The sequence below is a fragment of the Caretta caretta genome, chromosome 16 (assembly GCF_965140235.1).
Source record: "Caretta caretta isolate rCarCar2 chromosome 16, rCarCar1.hap1, whole genome shotgun sequence".
NCBI lineage: Eukaryota > Metazoa > Chordata > Testudines > Cheloniidae > Caretta > Caretta caretta.
In genome coordinates this window covers 22,394,619-22,412,576 of record NC_134221.1, presented here as the reverse complement: position 1 = coordinate 22,412,576, position 17,958 = coordinate 22,394,619, and the positions used below count along the sequence as shown (strand labels likewise).

The 17,958-nt window shown below is 40.0% G+C and overlaps 2 protein-coding genes across 4 annotated transcripts in view; both read right to left on the bottom strand.

Moving 5' to 3' along the window:
- The window catches only part of RABGAP1 (RAB GTPase activating protein 1), a 128,908-nt gene that overhangs the window by 45,274 nt on the left and 65,676 nt on the right, over positions 1 to 17,958 (bottom strand). The window lies entirely within an intron of this gene.
- GPR21 (G protein-coupled receptor 21) lies at positions 621 to 15,083 on the bottom strand. Its single transcript, XM_048822750.2, has 2 exons — positions 14,660 to 15,083; positions 621 to 14,180 (listed from the first exon to the last, which is right to left on the bottom strand). The coding sequence occupies exon 2, from the start codon at positions 13,819 to 13,821 to the stop codon at positions 12,772 to 12,774; it is 1,050 nt and encodes a 349-aa protein (XP_048678707.1). The 5' UTR covers positions 13,822 to 14,180; positions 14,660 to 15,083; the 3' UTR covers positions 621 to 12,771.

Sequence of the window (17,958 nt, the reverse complement as noted above, 5' to 3'; positions counted from 1 at the left end):
CCTAGATTTGTCTTGGACCAAACCTATGTTTTTAGTAAGAAAAACTACACCTGTTGCTAAGATCTCAGTGACCAGTATAAATCTCAGCTTTCACAGCTAATATTTGCTAATGAGAAATATTACGTTCAGACACAGTATACAAGGGTTATTTGGTACTAGCATTTGCTAAACACATCTGCAGAACAAATATTCTTTTTCACACATTTCATTGACTACTTACTGTAAGTTGATTGAGACCAATTAAGAATGGGTGGACAGCTGCAATATGATACAATAATTCAGTGATATTGCATATTTTCCACCCAAATATGGCAATATAGTAGTACAATTCTAAAAATAAAAGTGAATCCCTTGTGGTAGCCAGCCCTTTTGCAGTGTTCATTTCCTTTTAGGGCTCAAGTTTCCCACAGGAAAATTATAAAGATGAGTTTGGCAAAAATGTCATACATCACGAGTATAAACACAAATTGCTTGGTCAAGGTTTTCTTGCCTTGGTCAAGTACACACAAACTAGTCTCCCAGTAAGGCATTAAAGACAGGAGGGAAAACATCCACCGTGCAAGAGAAGAGAAACACACTTACCAGCCCAGAGTCACACACAAAGTCACCCAAGACAAAAATGAAACAATGAACTGTAATTTATTTTTTAAATGTATTTTATGAGCTACTCAGACCTTTGAAATAAAGTGTGCAAGTGCATTTAAGAATAAAAACTACACTCTTAACAAGGCTCTGTTGGAATACTACATTAAAGAGATCAAGAAATTCTGAAGCAAAAAACCTTCCAGTATCACCATCCATACAACTTCTGGCTAAAACATCTCTGATTGACAAACAGGCTATTGAGTTCTGAATATCCTTTTGGAAGAGAAGGAATACCAAGTCACAATATCTCCTTTAAAACTACCTTGTATAAGTGATTATATTTTGCACCAAACCTAGCATCCCTTCAAAGAACAATGTTATACAAGTTAGGTTTCAGGCAAACAGTATGGTTATTTTATATTAATACATGATCTGTATATTAAGAGAACAGACAATCCTAGGTTGCCATGTCAGTAGTTTGAAATGTTTCAATAGCCCTTTAAATTGTAATATGTATCAAGATTACATTAATCCAAAGTAAACAGCAAACAAAAAATGTAACCCAGTGGAACTATGATTGAAATTTCTGCAGTTTTCTCAGGAAGGAAAATGTTGGTAATGGATGCTCCAAGTGTTCTGAGAATTCTCGAAGAACCGTATCAACATACTTAAAATTACATGTCCTACTGCAGCTCCACGCTTTATATTGTTGCTTTGGTTTCCTTTTGTGTTTTGTTTCTTTCTTTAAAAAAACCCCCCCAGCATACATGCACTGATAAAAAAAAGTTAACAGGCTAAGAGATGCTTTACACTGCTGCAGCACAGAGCATCTCAGTGTGAAAGATACATTTGTTTCTGAGTTCTCTCAGTAGCAGATATAATTCACTTTTGGAAATACATAAGGACTTAGGATCAAGTATTTTACATGCTTCAATTTATTCTATTCCCATTTAACATCTGAAAATATTTGTACTATTTTAAAATCAGTAATATTTGTAGCTTGGCCTAAAATTTAAGGTTTCCTATTATTCGCCTTAGTTGAAAAGTCAGCTACAGGAATCCCGATTGAAATAATAGGTTAAAGTACTCTTAGGTTGGTTTTCTTTTTGTTGTTTTTTTTTTCTTAGTAGTTTCAACTTGGCACAAAATATACACATATATATATTTAGAGCCACAACAAATCTTCAGCTGTCTCCTTAGATACCAAATGTCCCGTTTCGGCACACAAAATGGGACAAATCCAGGGACAGATTAAGAACGAAAGAGCCAGGGCTGAAACTAAGACCATATCTACACTAATGAGCTTACAGTGGAACAGCTGTACTGGTGCAGCTGTGCTACTGTGAGATCACTCATGTAGCCGCTCTGTGACGATGGGAGAGAGCTCTCCCGTCGACATAATAAAACCACCTCCACAAGCAGCATTGGTAGCTCTCCCACGGACATAGCACTGTGCACAATACCACTTATGTTGGTGAAACTTACGTCACTCAGGATGGTGGTTTTTTCCCCACACTCCTCAGTGGAATAAATTTTACCAACATTAAGTGGTAGTGTTGACATGACCTAAAACCTTTACACTGCTTCACAATCAAAACACTGCACCTTAGAAAAGTCTCAAACGCAGGGATTGGACTGATCCCAAAATCCACTTGTGTGTTTTTCACCTCAATGTCTAAACTGCATTGGTTTTGGTTTTTTTCCACATCAAGGCTCTTTTTCTCCTTTTTACGTTAACTATTTTCCAGCACCTAAAAAGGTATGCAAAATGCTTTACAAACACATTTAATCTATTCTTTGCCTTGCTCTTCACACTTTAAAAAAGAGTGCCAATTGTGACAGCTTTTGTGAGGTGAACACCTGTTCACTGGGAACAGGACTCAGACCCAAACGAAATTCCACATGAAGCCACTAAGCCGATACCAGATGGCAATTCTCCACAGAATATACTAAAGTTTGCCTTGCCCACTACTACCCTGAAGGGAGGAGATAGATAAACCAAGAGGCCTTTAAAATAATGCTTTATCTACTGTATTTTCCTCAGCAAAGCAACCTGAATGGGCATACATGAGAAGTCATTCATGCTTGTAGTTTAACAGCATGTGAAAAATCCATTTTTAAGTTACTTTTAAAATTTCTAAACCCATGCAGAAAGAAAACATCACCGGTATTAAGAGCCAGACGGAAGCCCAAGGTTAGAAACTGCAAACTAGTTTCCATCCTGCTGCATTCACTGTCAGAATAAGGAGGATGAATACTCAATTTTTACCCAACAGAGTTAAGATGGAAGCTGAATTTCAAAGGTAATACATGGAGAGCAACTTATCAGCCCAGCAACTTGCAGAATGCTGTGTTGTACAGCATTCTTTTTAAATATGGAATTCTGGAATGACATATATTTTGCAAATCTTTCCAGATAGACCAGAACTGAGGCTGAAGACAACATTGCTTTCTGTTATCTGAAAGGACCAACTGTGCCATTTCTTTCAGTGAGCCTGACTAAGATTCTTAAGTGATACAGCATTTTATCTTCAAGAAATACCATATCCCACCAAATGGGCAAGATCAGGAAAATAAATGTTTCTTAGACTGCTAGCTTGCTCAGAACATGAATCTATGTATTTTTTCTTTCCCTGTGCACTAGACAATTTCTTTCTTGACAATTGCTACGGAAAACATTTTAACAGGTCTTTTAACAAAATACTTGTAATAGTATGTGATGAAAATATCTATTAATTTTTCACATTGTAGTACCTTCACAACCTTATGAAATTAGCAATTTTAAAGTCAGCTAAAGATCAAAGCCTTACATCATATTCAAACAAAAGATTTCACAAAGAAAATCACTAGCACTATATACTAAAGCCACTCTAGCAAAATGTTTATTTATACTTCCCCTGATGAATCTCTTTATACTCTTGCCAACTAAAGATTTGGTCTTCCATTCATCTAATTATTTATTTTCATGGATCCATTAAAAAGCTGAAACCCCAAAAGAAAACTTTTGTTTTTCATTTTGGTAAAAGTAGTGACTTATTTTGATTAAGCATATGTTTTCTCTTTGTATCATGTGAAACTTGCAATATTTAAGAACTAGTATATGTATGGATATATCTGTACATATTCATCTCATCTTTATATGGGCTTTGCATTATATGCACTTATCTAACCCATTCCATCTAAGGATATCAAATATTCATTTAATTGTCTCCATTTCCCTCTGAACTGGAATTATCATCCTCATCTCACAAATGGGTAAAAAAAACAGAAGTGAAAGAATCCAGGACTCCAGATTCCCTTCCCCAACTTTAACCACTGAGCCACACTCCCACATCATACCAAATAGGCACCTTAATGAAAAGGAAAGACTGAGATGCAGTACAGTACGTAAACACAGTTAATGATCAGTATATTCAAATATTTTGTTGAATCAAAATCTAGGATTTTAAGTTTCATATGACAACAGTACGCATCTCTTTGGAATTTCAAAAAGTTATTTAAAAGAGCAAAAACTATCAAACTTTTTTTTTTTAAAGTGTTGACCAGCACGAATACTAGAAACTGATGATTGAATACAGCTAATAGGTCAGATCAGTGCAAGACAGTTTCTTATCAATGTCCCTTTGCAAGTCACAGATCCCTGTGGCAGCTTCCTAGACCTGCTCAGATTTTGTCACCTGTTTAGTATTCCTGACATTGCTCTTCAAATTCTCAGACCAAGACAATGAAAACTTTAACAAAGTGTCTGGTCTAAATTGATTCTCTAAATATTTAGTCACTTAAATTAGCAAAACAGATTAATAAAGTGCCCCAGGCTGAGGCACCAAGTTAAATCTGGTTGCAAGCACACAACTGATTATAATTTAAATGTTTTAATTCAATTTCAAAACTCAAGAGGTTTAATATTTGATTAAATACTGATTTTATGGCCAAACTAACAGACACCTTGAATACGCATCTACAGAAACGTTTCTATTTGCCACTATCATTAAACAAACAATAATGCAGATAGAAAAGGAGTACCTGTGGCACCTTAGAGACTAACCAATTAAGGTGCCACAAGTCATCCTTTTCTTTTTGCGAATACAGACTAACACGGCTGTTACTCTGAAACCTGTAATAATGCAGATGTGGACCACAACTTAATTTACATTTAAGTAATACTTTACTCTCAACAAATACAGACTCTTAAGTCCCCTGGGGGGGCGGGGGGGAAGGGGAGAAAGGAGGGAGAAGCAAGTATTTCCTTATAGCAAAAGAATTCAAAATCGAACTGGGAATTTGTCAAGTCAAAAGGAACAAGCTACGTTCAATAAGAGAGGTGGCCTCAAATCATACAGATGAGGAAATAAGAGTAGAGGTGGGAAAAAAATCACCAATGAGTCAAGTACTGGTATAAGCTACCTCTCATGTGGTTAACTGACAAAGATTTGCTCATCAAGGGAAACATAACAGATTAGCTGAGAACAGAAGTGCTAGGTCTATCTAGGGTCTTATATAAACCCCCCTTTACCCTAATAATCATAGTAACTGAACACTTCACAATCATTAATTAATTACCCCCCTTTTATTGGGGGCAAAAAAAGGTCACACGGTGCCAGGAAATTAACGTAGATTTCCTGAGCCCCTTTCCAGTGTCTTAACTACAAGTCTATCTTTCCAAGTCACACAAAAGTTGTCACCAGAGGGGTTTCACAGTTCAAAAATTTGCAGAGTAAGCATGTAGACACTAAAACACACAAAGGCAAAGCGCAAACTAACAGAGAAGGATGTTCAGAACTGCATGGGAAGCAATGGCATTTAGGGAATGGAGTACAGATAGGGAGGCTCTGGGGTGGAATAGGGAACTAGCTTGCTATTTAGGATTTGACTGTGCCTGGATTTTGTTCAGAAGTGAGCTGACTGGGGTCTGCACACTACATGCGTGGAGGACACCCAGAGCTTCTGGATGGACATCTTTGTAATGTCATAAATCCAAAATGAAAAGAGTAGATGTCAGTTTACAAGAATGAGTATATGGTATACAAGACAAATTCTACAGCAGAAAGAACTTTACTGTCATTCGCCCCACTCCAAATGAACTATTTCATGGCACTGATGTAACTGCACATTTTATATCATTTCTGGCATAATATCTTTCACGTAATTACTTAATTATACACATATTTTATTTTGCTAGCTGGTCATGTCCTTTAGTTTCTTTTGTTAAATCTTTCTGCATACATGTGTATAAAAAATAGATTTTAAATTTAGACAGCTTTCATCTCAGAAAAATATTATGCAGACATAATTTCACCACCATCCTGCATTTGCCCATCTGCTGACATGGAGGTCTCTCCAAAACGGTCACTGTGAAGTACTAGCACAGACCAGGTACACAGAGCACAAACACAGAGGCACCATAATTTATGCATCTGTGATGTTACTGAGGCTCATGCTTAAAAAGGGGATTACGTGAGAATTATTATTTGTACCTACGCAGACTAAGCTAAGGGAAACTGGATCTCATGCAATAGAAGGATAGTCTATAAGAGTCAGGAAACACTCCCTCTCTACACTTAAAAGTTTGTGGCTGATACCAAACTGGGGGGCATTGCAAGTGCTTTGGAGGATAGGATTAAAATCCAAAATGATCTGGACAAACTGGAGAAATGGTCTGAAGAAAAGAAGATGAAATTTAATAAGGACAAATGCAAAGTACTCCACTTAGGAAGGAACAATCAGTTGCACACATACAAAATGGGAAATGACTGCCTAGGCAGGAGTACTGTGGAAAGGGATCTGGGGGTCACACTGGATAACAAGCCAAATATGAGTCAACAGCGTAACACTGTTACCAAAAAAGTAAACATAATTCTGGGATGTATTAGTAGGAGTGGTGGTAGAATCTCCTTCCTTAGAGGTTTTTAAGGTCAGGCTTGACAAAGCCCTGGCTGGGATGATTTAACTGGGAATTGGTCCTGCTTTGAGCAGGGGGTTGGACTAGATGACCTTCTGGGGTCCCTTCCAACCCTGATATTCTATGATTCTATGAGTGTTGTAAGCAGGACACAAGAAGTAATTCTTCCACTCTACTCCGCACTGATTAGGCCTCAATAGCAGTAGTGTGTCCAGTTCTGGGCACCACGTTTCAGGAAAGATGTGGACAACTTGGAGAAAGTCTAGAGAAGAGCAACAAAAATGATAAAAGGTCTAGAAAAACATGACCTATGAGGGAAGATTGAAAAAAAAATTGGGTTTGTTTAGTCTGGAGAAGAAACGGCCGAGGGACATGGTAACAGTTTTCAAGTATATAAAAAGTTGTTACAAGAAGGAGGGAGAAAAGTTATTCTGCTTAACCTCTGAGGATAGGACAAGAAACAATGGGCTTAAATTGCAGCAAGGGCGGTTTAGGTTGGACATTAGGAAAACCTTCCTGTCAGGATGGTTCAGCACTGGAATAAATTGCTCAGAGAGGTTGTGGAATCTCCATCGATGGAGATTTTTAAGACCAGGTTAGACAAACACCTGTCAGGAATGGTCTAGATAATACTTAGTCCTGCCATGAGTGCAGGGGACTGGACTAGATGACCTCTCAAGATCCCTTCCAGTTGTATGATTCTATGTACAGTACTGCACAACTGGTTAGGCGCACTATGGGGGATTTTCACTTTCCTCTGAAGGACAAAGTATTGTTCTTGTTGGAGGCAGCCTATGAAACTTGATGGTACAGCAATCTGATTACCTATAACTAAGGCTGAGGAGCTATAACCTGTGCTCAGTCAAACCTAATTTAAATCACCTAACAATTAATACAAAGAACTGGAGAATCTCTAAAGTGAATACCAGACTGTAGCATGATTGGCTTCTCTGAGGTCATTTATGAGCAATACTAGCGCCTGGAACCTAAATCCAGCCATGTGATGGTTGTTCCCTAGAGACCTGCTGGATTTCTGGAGACACACTGTTCATTAATGTGTATGGAAAAGGAGTGCAGTGTACAGCTTGGGAGCCACAGGCATATCAAGCAAGTGGGAACAGGCACTAATTCTATGCTGAAAACACAAAGGCAGAGTTTCTGTTCTTCTCCTAGCATGCAGATGGCTCTGACTCTAAACAGCAGTTTACTGGGGAAAGGGTTTGCAGAAGATCTTAGTTTCACAAAGTTGCCTAAAAAGGGAAGATTCCTACTCATCTCCCGGTTTCTAAAATTAGAAACAGTGATGGCCTTTACAATCTCTTGTACTTCAATAGAAGTGGGGTTCATCATTTTTCATATGGCACAGGTTTTGATTTTGATTTTGAAGCCTTTTTGATTTTTTTTTTTTAATTTAAATCAGGTTGAGGTTTTGTAAAACTAATTTGAAAATGTGTTGTTGCCTCTTTAGATCAAAATTTATATTTAACTAAATTATAAGTGCTGTTTTTATTTAAAAAGCCACTACTGTAGTGTAGTTTACTGAATTTTGCAAAACTGTTTAGTGTGAAAAATAAAATATTGAAAATTAAGGCCCTGAACCTGCAAACACCTCACCTGGTATGTAACTTTACTTGCATAAACAGCCCGACTGATTTCAATGGATCTATGCACACGCAAAAGTGTTTTCAGCATCCAGGTCTAAAAGTTTTTATTAAACTTCTTGGTGACAAAGTCTTTGTAATTCCAAAACAAAATGGCCATGGGGGTTAACAATAATTAATTCAGACTTTCAATACATTAAACAAAACTATTAACTTTTAGAGACACGGGCCAAAATGTTCAAAAATGAAAGCTTAAAGCTAATCGCATAAACCCAAACAGTCTCCTGAGGGCTGGATTCTCAAAAGCACTTCAGTCACTTCGGAGCACCAGTCCCACTGACTTTAACCTGCAAACTCTGATGGTGGCATACTGCTTGGTTGAAGCACTTCAGCTTTTCTTGACTTGTGGAAGTTCAGTGTATCAGATAGTGTGACTGTCTGCACATACAGAAAGGGATATTTGCTTATCAATGTTGGGTATTGAGTTGGTGGTGTTCTCACAGGAAGGATGTTAATTGGGGCCCTATGTTTGTCATTTTCCAAGTAGATGAGCATCTTACCTGTGAAACTTCCTGCTATTTTTTTTTTTTAAATGATAATGCCATGGTTAGGGTCTGGGAGTTGGGAGACCCAGGTTCGATTCTTTGCTCCTCCAGCTTGACATTAGGTAGGTCATTTATTTTCTCTGGGTCTGAAGTCTCCATCTGTAAAATGGATTATTTCCCTATCTCACAAAGGTGGTGTAAGGATATTAAAGATTGTGAGGTGCTCAGATACTACAGTAATGGAAGCCAAGTACCAAAGGAAGGTATAAGTCTGAAATTCTACTGAACAATCAGGACCCTAAAGTTCAAAACATGCACTAGTAAATTAAGACTATAAAATGGGGAGTGAAGAAATACCCACATGTAAATGCAGAATTTGATAGCACAAAGCTATCATCCTCTTTTTACCTCCCCTAGAAAGGAACTCTCCATATTAACAAAATTGTCACTGGATTTGAATTAGAAGATTAACAATTTGCACGTTTTCTCCTTTTGAAACTATTTTAAAATAGCAATACACTACAACCTTAACCTCCAATAATTTAAGTCTTTTCTTTTTCAGTATGAGAATATTGGATGAGCTACATAAATTATGTCACTTTCTGAAAAGCTATGCATGTGAAAATGCTTCCCTGTGGGACTCAAAAATGCCAAGTGAATTCCATCCAGTAATTAAACAAGTTATAAACCCTCACCCAGCTGGATCTGAAAATGAGTCAGATAACCTAATAAAAAATAGAATGTAAAGCCCCAGATACAAATTTGAAATTAAAGTGAATTCATTTAACCACTTAAATTCATGGAAGTTTCATAGCAGACTTAATATTTTTATGAAAATACAAATAATGTTTACATCTATGCTCTCTTTGTCACATTTGTTTGTGCAATTGTCCTGGTCAGTATTTACTATTCTGTAAAGTATTATGAAAACTCAAACAAGGACAGCGAAGCACAAGGACTAACTTTCAAATGTAGCTATGAAAATGATCTGACTATGAAGTCTGCTGTGTAATAGTGCTGACAGTTCCTGAAAACAAGCACTATGCCTCATGTCAACTACATACCAAATGAAGTTAAGTGAACTCCTGACAAAACAAGGTAATAGAGTGTAAAATTATTTCTTCCTCACTTGGTCTCAAGCACACAGGGACCGATTCATCTCTGATGTAACTTCACTAAAGTCAATAGTTATGTGTGATATGAATGTGGTGCAGCAGCTTTTAAACTAAATACAAATCTACCATTCTGTCAAATAAAAGGAGTATATGAAAGATATTTAAAAACAAAAATTTTAGATGCAGTTGAGACAAAACCAGCCTAATGCTAACCGTGCAGCCGGAGACTGCTTCACCTTTCAGAAGCATCTGTGAAAAATGTTGCATATGAAACTAAGATGTATCTAAAATTTGTTCTGATTTTTAATTCCCTAGAAGTCCAGGTTCTGCTTCCTGTGTCTCATGAAAAGCAACTTCACTGACGAAGATTTTGAGATAAAATGAAACTGATGGTGTATTTGAATATGGCAATTGAGAGGGAGCAAAAGCCTAGTTTTTAATAAACACTTTGTAAGTGAATCTCACAGCTGTAAGACACAGCTGCGCTACCTTCCTTCTAGCCATCAGAATAATGTTGACTTGTTCAGCTGTTCCCAAGTCAAGTTTTAAAAATATCCGCAGCTGTAAACTGTTTTATTTTGAATACAGCTCTGGGGCCAGTTGGGTAAAGCTGGCATCTGCTCCAACATAAGCTAAATACTAATGTCAGCATTTAGGCTCCCCACTTTTGCTAAATTCACATATTCCCAAATATATTGTACACTAAGTCACATTCAACTGCTTCTTCCTGGTGCACAAACTGAAAGATGCAGCAATATTTGCCCTCAGACCTCCACTTACGCCTAAAACCTTACTGTGATGGATTTTAGGACCCAGTGGATAAACCTGACATAAATCATCTTGATATTAAATGCTATTTTAATGCTTAGATTATATCTGCTCAAACACTTTGAACTTTAACTACAGCTTAGAACCATAGGAAAACAGGGGTGTTTTGCATGAAGCGGTATTTCAATAATACTGAGCATAAATGCTAAATATGAGTGACTTCAAGCTTTAAATCTCTCCTTAAAAACCACCTATGCTATAATGCTTACAAAACACTTGAGACTGATGAGCCAGCTGGTGCAACCCTTGCTTATTACATCTTTCATAACTGTCTCACTGTTACCCTCAGCTCCCCACTGCTGTCAGTCATATCCACCTGTTGTCTTTAGCCTTAAATTTAGATATCATGTTCTTTAGAGGTAGGGACTGTCTCAGTTTTATATTTGCACAGTGCCAAGCAAAAGGGGCCCTGGGTCTCTAGGTGTGCCACAATGCAAATAATTATTAATAAAGTGGCCACGAAGGCAACAGGGTATCAACAGCCTTTGTTCTTACATTTTGGAGGATCTACAGAAGGAAGTTATCTTTATAAATTTTCGTCATGGATGACATACTATGGTAGAAAACCAAGATCTGATTTAAACATATTTTATAACACAAACTGTGATTTCTCCCTTGAGCTGGAGAGACTTCTCCAGGTCTTAGGATTCCTTCAGTCCCTCTGTGCACTGAGAGCACACCCTGACTGCAACTCCTACACATGTGGAGAGCTCAAAGAATTCCCCAGAACCCACTCCTATTGCACACAGAGATTGGGTGCATGCTCAAAACAGTGAGCTGTAGACAGGTTGTGGTACGTATTATATTAGGGGGGAAAAAACATCCCTGTATTGAGGACACTGAGATGGAAAAATATAATCCATTACTGTTAAGAATTTATACTTTGCAGATACTTTAGCGACTAAAATAGCACACCATGCATCAATAAAGAGTTAATGGCATTTTTAAAGAGAATGAATTAAGTTGAGGGCCACAGTGCATTCCTGATGACATTACAGCACACAAAAAGCCTCCATTCTAAATCAGCCCTAAGAAGTTGTAGTCACTGAAACTTTGTTTTTCAGATAGTGCACTTTGTTTGATCAGTTTAGGACGGATGCTGGCCAAAAGGAATTAGCTCCTGCTATATTCAAACCTTCTTTAGGCTTCATGGGATTAAAGAGAAATGCCTGATTTAGCTGTGTGTTCAGTTATCTATAACTCAAATGCTGTAGTTAAATTTATAACATAGTTTCCTTAGCTGGTTAGACAACAAATTCTCTCTCTTTTCCCCCTTAAATTCCAGTATGTAAAATATCAGAACAATTCAGATAAAAACAGGTCAGATTTTTTTAGTTGTTCTTGAGTAATTTCTAAACAGAAGTGGCTTTTCTCTAGTGTTTTGAGAATAATTTTCACAATTAGGCATCATCCTCAAACCACTGCCACGATTTGGAGGTCATAAACCAGCAACTATTTTTTCTGAGCTTATAAAAAATGTTTTATTAAACCACTAAATTTGGTCTGATCCAAGTTGTTCTGGTTACTACACAAACAAAAAGAAAAATGCCAATACTGTACTCCAATCACATACAAGTATTCTACTAGTAAAATGGGGCACAGAGACCAGATCAGTTTTCAAAAGTGTCTCACTGTTTTGATCACATTGCTGAATTCATGCCTCATTACAAGTTTAAGTTAATGTTAAAGTATTCACATTATTCACTATATTCTAGAGCTCTGTCTACTAGAGCTGAAAGACAAACCATTTGGCCCCTTATATTGCAGTGTAAGAACACACAGAGTTAATATGCTTTGGCATACACAAAAAAATCCCTGTAATATACCATTACACTATAACACTTCCACTTGAGAGAAATCATTTCCATGTGACGCATAAATCTTGAAACAGCCTCGTAAAGCTGCAAGAACAAAACAAAAAAACATTTTTGCTGAAGCTCACACCCGCACTACATTCAGTCATGCCGGAAAAAGTGTCAGGATACAGCTTTATTCTTAAAATGAGCATGGAGGTCACACGTCACGGACCCTAACGCCATGATGAAATTTAAAGTGAAAACAATAATACATGCTCCTGATTTTTTGTCAGCAGCATTTCTCAGAAACCCTTTTTCTAACCTGGACATCTTAAAACAGTATTTAACTTATTTGGCAATTTACATAACTGCCTGCATTTCTCAGTCACAGCGATCTGCTCCTTAGACATGGAATCCATTGGAAGGTCTTTTGCTCCTAGAGGTTGAGGAGTCCTTAGCTACCCTCTGTCTTGCACAGGAGGTACAAACAACCCCTGAGAGGCGTTTGAGCCCCTTCTGAAAAACACTGTTGGAGAGACTGTAAATGACACAGTTGCAGAAACTGTTGCTAATGGCAAGCCAAGTGGTCAAAAAGGATGCAGTGTGGTTTCTATAGACAGCAGAGCTCTCCAGCAAAAAATAGATGATGTAGGGCAACCAGAGGATGTAGAAGACACTGGTGATGCGGAAGAGAACCATGGCATAGCGCTTATCAGGGCAGTGCTGTGCCTCCCCAGCCTCCCCATCCTGGGAGCTGAAGCGCACTCGCCTTTCATTGATTTCCTTGGTGTGCTGCTGGCAGATGCGGAAGATATTGAAGTATGTGAAGCAGACAATGAAAGCAGCAGGAGCATAGAGCATCATCACGATGAAGACAGTGAAATAGCGATCAGTGTACCAGGAGTTGGCGCACCACTGAAACACATCCCCATGATATCCAGGCTTTCCCCAGTGAAAGAAGGTAGGTAAGAAGACTACACAGGAGTACAACCAAATAATCAGGATGCAGATGCGGAGTCTCCAAGGGGTGACCAGAGTATTGTAGGTCAGTGGTTTGGTGATGGCAAGGTATCTATCAATGCTAATGCAAGCCAGTGAGGCCATGGAGACGCTCTTGAGCACGGATACCACATAACCAAAGACCTGGCAGACCAAGGACTCTCTCAAAACAATGGGATAGTGGAGTAAGGACAAAGAAGGCACCAGACAGCTCACACCCACCAGGAGGTCAGCATATGCCATCGTCTGGATGAAGTAGCTGGTGGTGTGATGGTTCAGTAAAGGTGCACAGTGAAAGACAAATATCACTATAATATTGCCTGAAATGATCAGCACGGTGAGAAACACTATTATAATCACTTCCAGGAGGCAAAAATTGACGGTCTCCAAGTAGCTAATGGCCAGGAGGCAGAATGGCTGCCCGCTCTGGTTGCCAACCAAGGTGGAGTTCATCTTGAGCACTGCAGTGATCCCTTCACTTCATGCTCCCGCCTGCTGCCTGCAGCTACTCCAGGCAGCTGCTGTCATTGTGCCCGGCTGTGTGTGTAGCAATGTGTAGCTGGGTCCCCAGGGCTGCTCCAGATGCTGCTGCTGAGCATTGTCTGCAGCACAATTCCCCTTTAAATCCAGCTCAATCGACAGCCTCCTTTCTGCTGCTGCTGCTGCCCTGGGTCCCAGCAGCAGCCATGCCAGCAAGTTCACACACAGGCACCAGAGCTGGTTAACACTAACACCCTGGCTGGCTAAACATCTGGGCAGAGGATGCGGCGCGGGGGAACAGGGAGAAGCTTCGGCAGGAGTCAGAACTCGAGCTGATGGAAGAAAAGGGGAAAGTGTTTTGCAGCATCTCTCCGGCCACTGAGCTTCCTGCCAGGCAGCCCATGCCACCAACTCCATCACTCTTTCATTCCCCACCCCTGAGTGCAGCCTGCCTCTCTCACAGTGCAGCCCCTCCTCCACACCAGCCTTATTCCCCCTTCCGCACCCCACCACCCGTGGTCTGTGGACATCCCTTCTCACAGAGCTGGGCTCTCAGCAGCAGGAGGGGAGGTTTAGATGCATTTCATGGGCTTCCCAAGAAATTCCGCCCGCAGGTCCCTGGGGTCAGGGGATATTGGGGGGAGAGGGGGTGTTTCCAGCCCTCCTCCTGGCTCCATTTTGCAGGATGCTTTGTTCATTATTTCACTTTAACTGCACTGATCCAGCGGTCCGGGTGCTTGGCTCGCCCCCAGCTCCCCTGACACAACAGCGGAGCGACTGACCCAGCCCCGGCTAACCCCCCGCCACTCACCTGCCCCTGTGCCTGGCGCAATGGGAACAAAAGCCCGAGCGCATCCTCAGCCCCGGGAGCCCGCAAAGCCGGCGTGTGCTTCAGCCCCGACTGCTGCAGAACTGCGAGGGGGAGGGGAAAGCCGGAGGGGGAGGAAGGAGAGGAGGGGAGCGGGAGATGGGGAGGGGAGGAAGCGGGGCGGAGAAGGCAAGGCAAGGCAGAGCGCAGGGGCAGCTGCAGCACCGCGGCCGGGGCTCCGGGGACGAGGTGGACCCAGCTCGGAGCCTGCAATGGGGGCGCGCCCCCTCCCTGCCGGCCTACTCCCACTCCAGCCGCCGCCCGGAGGACCTGCCCTCTCCAGATGTTCGGTAGCAGCAGCTCATTATTTGGGGGCGGGGCCCCCGAGTCAGACAACACTTGCACGAGCTGCAGCGAAACACGTGGCCAGCAATCTGGCTGTGCGATGAACAGCTCCGAGCTTCCCCCCAGCACCTCAGCCGCCTTCCCCTGGGGCAAAATGCAACACGCCAGGTCCCAGCAATCGGTAAGGAATGTAAAGGGCAGCAGGACAACAGGTTCTGAGGAGGATGCTGGAAGTTGATGGCTGTTCACCGTGCCTGTGCCAGGTTTCTCACTTCCTCCCCTTGGGAGCCCTATTCTAACACAAACATCGTGAGGCCACATTACCACACACAGACCTGCTCAAAGCAGTAACCTTCTCTTCCAAAAAGGTTAGACGATCAGTACAGACATGAGAAAAGTAAGAGGCTTCCCTACAGCTGAATGCTGGTGTGTACTTAGTTCAGTTTAGTTTAAAGATACAAAACACTTGGTTGGAGAGATTCCAGTACAAGGCCCTTCTGACAACTCAATTGGTATTAAAGTCAGATGGAAAGCAGATCAGGGTCTGAAAACACTGAACTCCCCCTATACTCTTACAGTTTGTTCACACACGAAACTTAATCTGGAATAATGTAGGGTGCATATTTAAAACAGATTAACTATTCCTGATTAACTCTCTGTATTGACGCCTTTACATTGGAATAGGAGTGGCTTATTCTGAATTAGTTCTCCATGTGGTCAGTGCAATAAACACTGGTTTTTAGCAACTCTACCCCCTGTAGCCTCAGAAATGCAGATTTGTATTAAAAACATTGATTTGAAACCTATTTCACCGTTTGCATGTGACAAGAAGTGCTTCTCATATGAACTCCCTGAACACCTTGTAAAACAGATTTCAGAGTAGCAGCCATGTTAGTCTGTATCCGCAAAAAGAAAAGGAGGACTTGTGGCACCTTAGAGACTAACCAATTTATTTGAGCATAAGCTTTCATGAGCTGTAGTTCACTTCATCGATGAAGCTTATGCTCAAATACATTGGTTAGTCTTTAAGGTGCCACAAGTCCTCCTTTTTTTTTTTTGTAAAACAGATTGACTCCCTTATACTGTTACACGCAGCTTTCTGTCCATATCCAGTATGTGATCTCACTCAGCAAGCATAAATACACACACATTCACACGCTAAAGGCTTGACTACATGGGAAAGTTACAGCAGTATAAATTAGGGTGTGAATTTAAAGCGCTACCGTTATACTAGTATAACTGTCCATATTCTGGTGTAAGAGAGAGCCTTTTTCCAGGTTAGCTTATGTCCCTTTGGAAGTGGTTTAAGCTAAACTGAAGAAAAACAAAAACATTCTTATCTGCGAATAAAAGTGTCCACATGAGGGAGTTACACCAGTATAACTAGAGTGGTTTGATTATACTGGGACAGCCGGAAATATTTCCCATGTAGACAAGCCCTAAAATGTCATACCAGAACTCCAGCACACCTCTGGGTATGGCATTTAGGAATGAAAATAAAGTGTTCTGCCCCAGGGCCGGCTCTAGGTTTTTTTGCCGCCCCAAGCAGAATGCCACCAAAGCAAAGAGGCTGGAGTGCTGCTCCTTGAAAAGTGCCGCTCCACGCACGTGCTTCGTCTGCTGGTGCCCAGAGCCGGCCCTGCTTTTCCCCTTTTCCTCGCTCAGCCACACCGAACACTTACATATTCTACATCCAACAGCCCAATTCATAACTCGAGATGTCAGACTCCTCTTCCAGAACAACAACAACTTGTGACATGAGATTTGCCAGCTACCAAAGAACAGTCTTTAAATTGATATAGTTAAGCCAATGTAAAAGGCTTTTCGGCTATTTTTATTTTATATAAGAATGGCTTATTTCAATTTAGTTATACCTGCTCATAATTGACTAAAGCTAACCCGAAATAAGGTATTCTTTACAAAAATAAGAGTGTCCGAACAGCCGTTTGAACTGGTTTAACTATATGGATTTAAATTCACCCTTAACTTAAATCAATGCGGCTTTCTTGGACAGACAAGTCCTAAAACAACAGAAACTAAAATGTTATGCCAAACTCAGGTGTATTTAATGAAATATGAATCACAGATGGAAAGCATACAGCCCAAAGCAGTCATAGTGCAATGCTTACAATTTATACTGACCTTGAAAAAAAGCTGTTTAACTTATTACATTTATATGGGTTGAATTTGGTTAAAATTCCAACACAGATGTTTGCCATAATTTAAAACCTTCTGGCTCATGCTGCCATATAATCCCTGAAAAACACAAACTTGATTTTTTTTCTACTTTCTTCTAGGAAGATTGATTTAATATTATTATTGGTTTGTAAAATAACTGATGGAATTTCTACTCAAGTGGAGAAGAATACTAAAACTGTGGCTAAGAAATGTTATAAACCTTCACATTAAAGTTAGGCACTCACACAAATGTAACACAAGTTACACAGAAAATAGGCTAATGTCAAATTACAATGGGGAACTGATCCCAGCAAATTGTTAAATTCTTTTGATTGCTGAGGGAAAACAATTTTAGTGGTATCACAATAGCACCCGATTAATAAAACACACGATGCCTGACAATTGACAATATTAACAAATTTCAAAGATAAAACCAATAAAATAAATACAAAACCTTTCAAGGATATTTTCAGCTCAGTTCAACACTCCTTCCCCCCCACTGCTTATGCATAATTGGTGTATATACTTCCCAAGATCCAACTTTCAGAAACGTTGCTACACAATGATCAGAGAAACACTTGTGTGGTTCACTCTCATATGCCAGTGTTCACCTTGATTGAGAAAGGTACAATCATCAAAATATTTTCCTTAAAAAAAAAATTATAATGCTTTTCATTAACATGCATTTTAATTTACCATCAAACACCAATGAATGCTCTTACTAAGTCAGTTTTAGAAAAGAAAACCCAGCCCAAAATCATAAAGGTTGTCAACCCTCT

Coding starts and splice junctions, on each gene's coding strand:
- GPR21 (XM_048822750.2), bottom strand. CDS start 13,821: ATGAACTCCACCTTGGTTGGCAACCAGAGCGGGCAGCCATTCTGCCTC.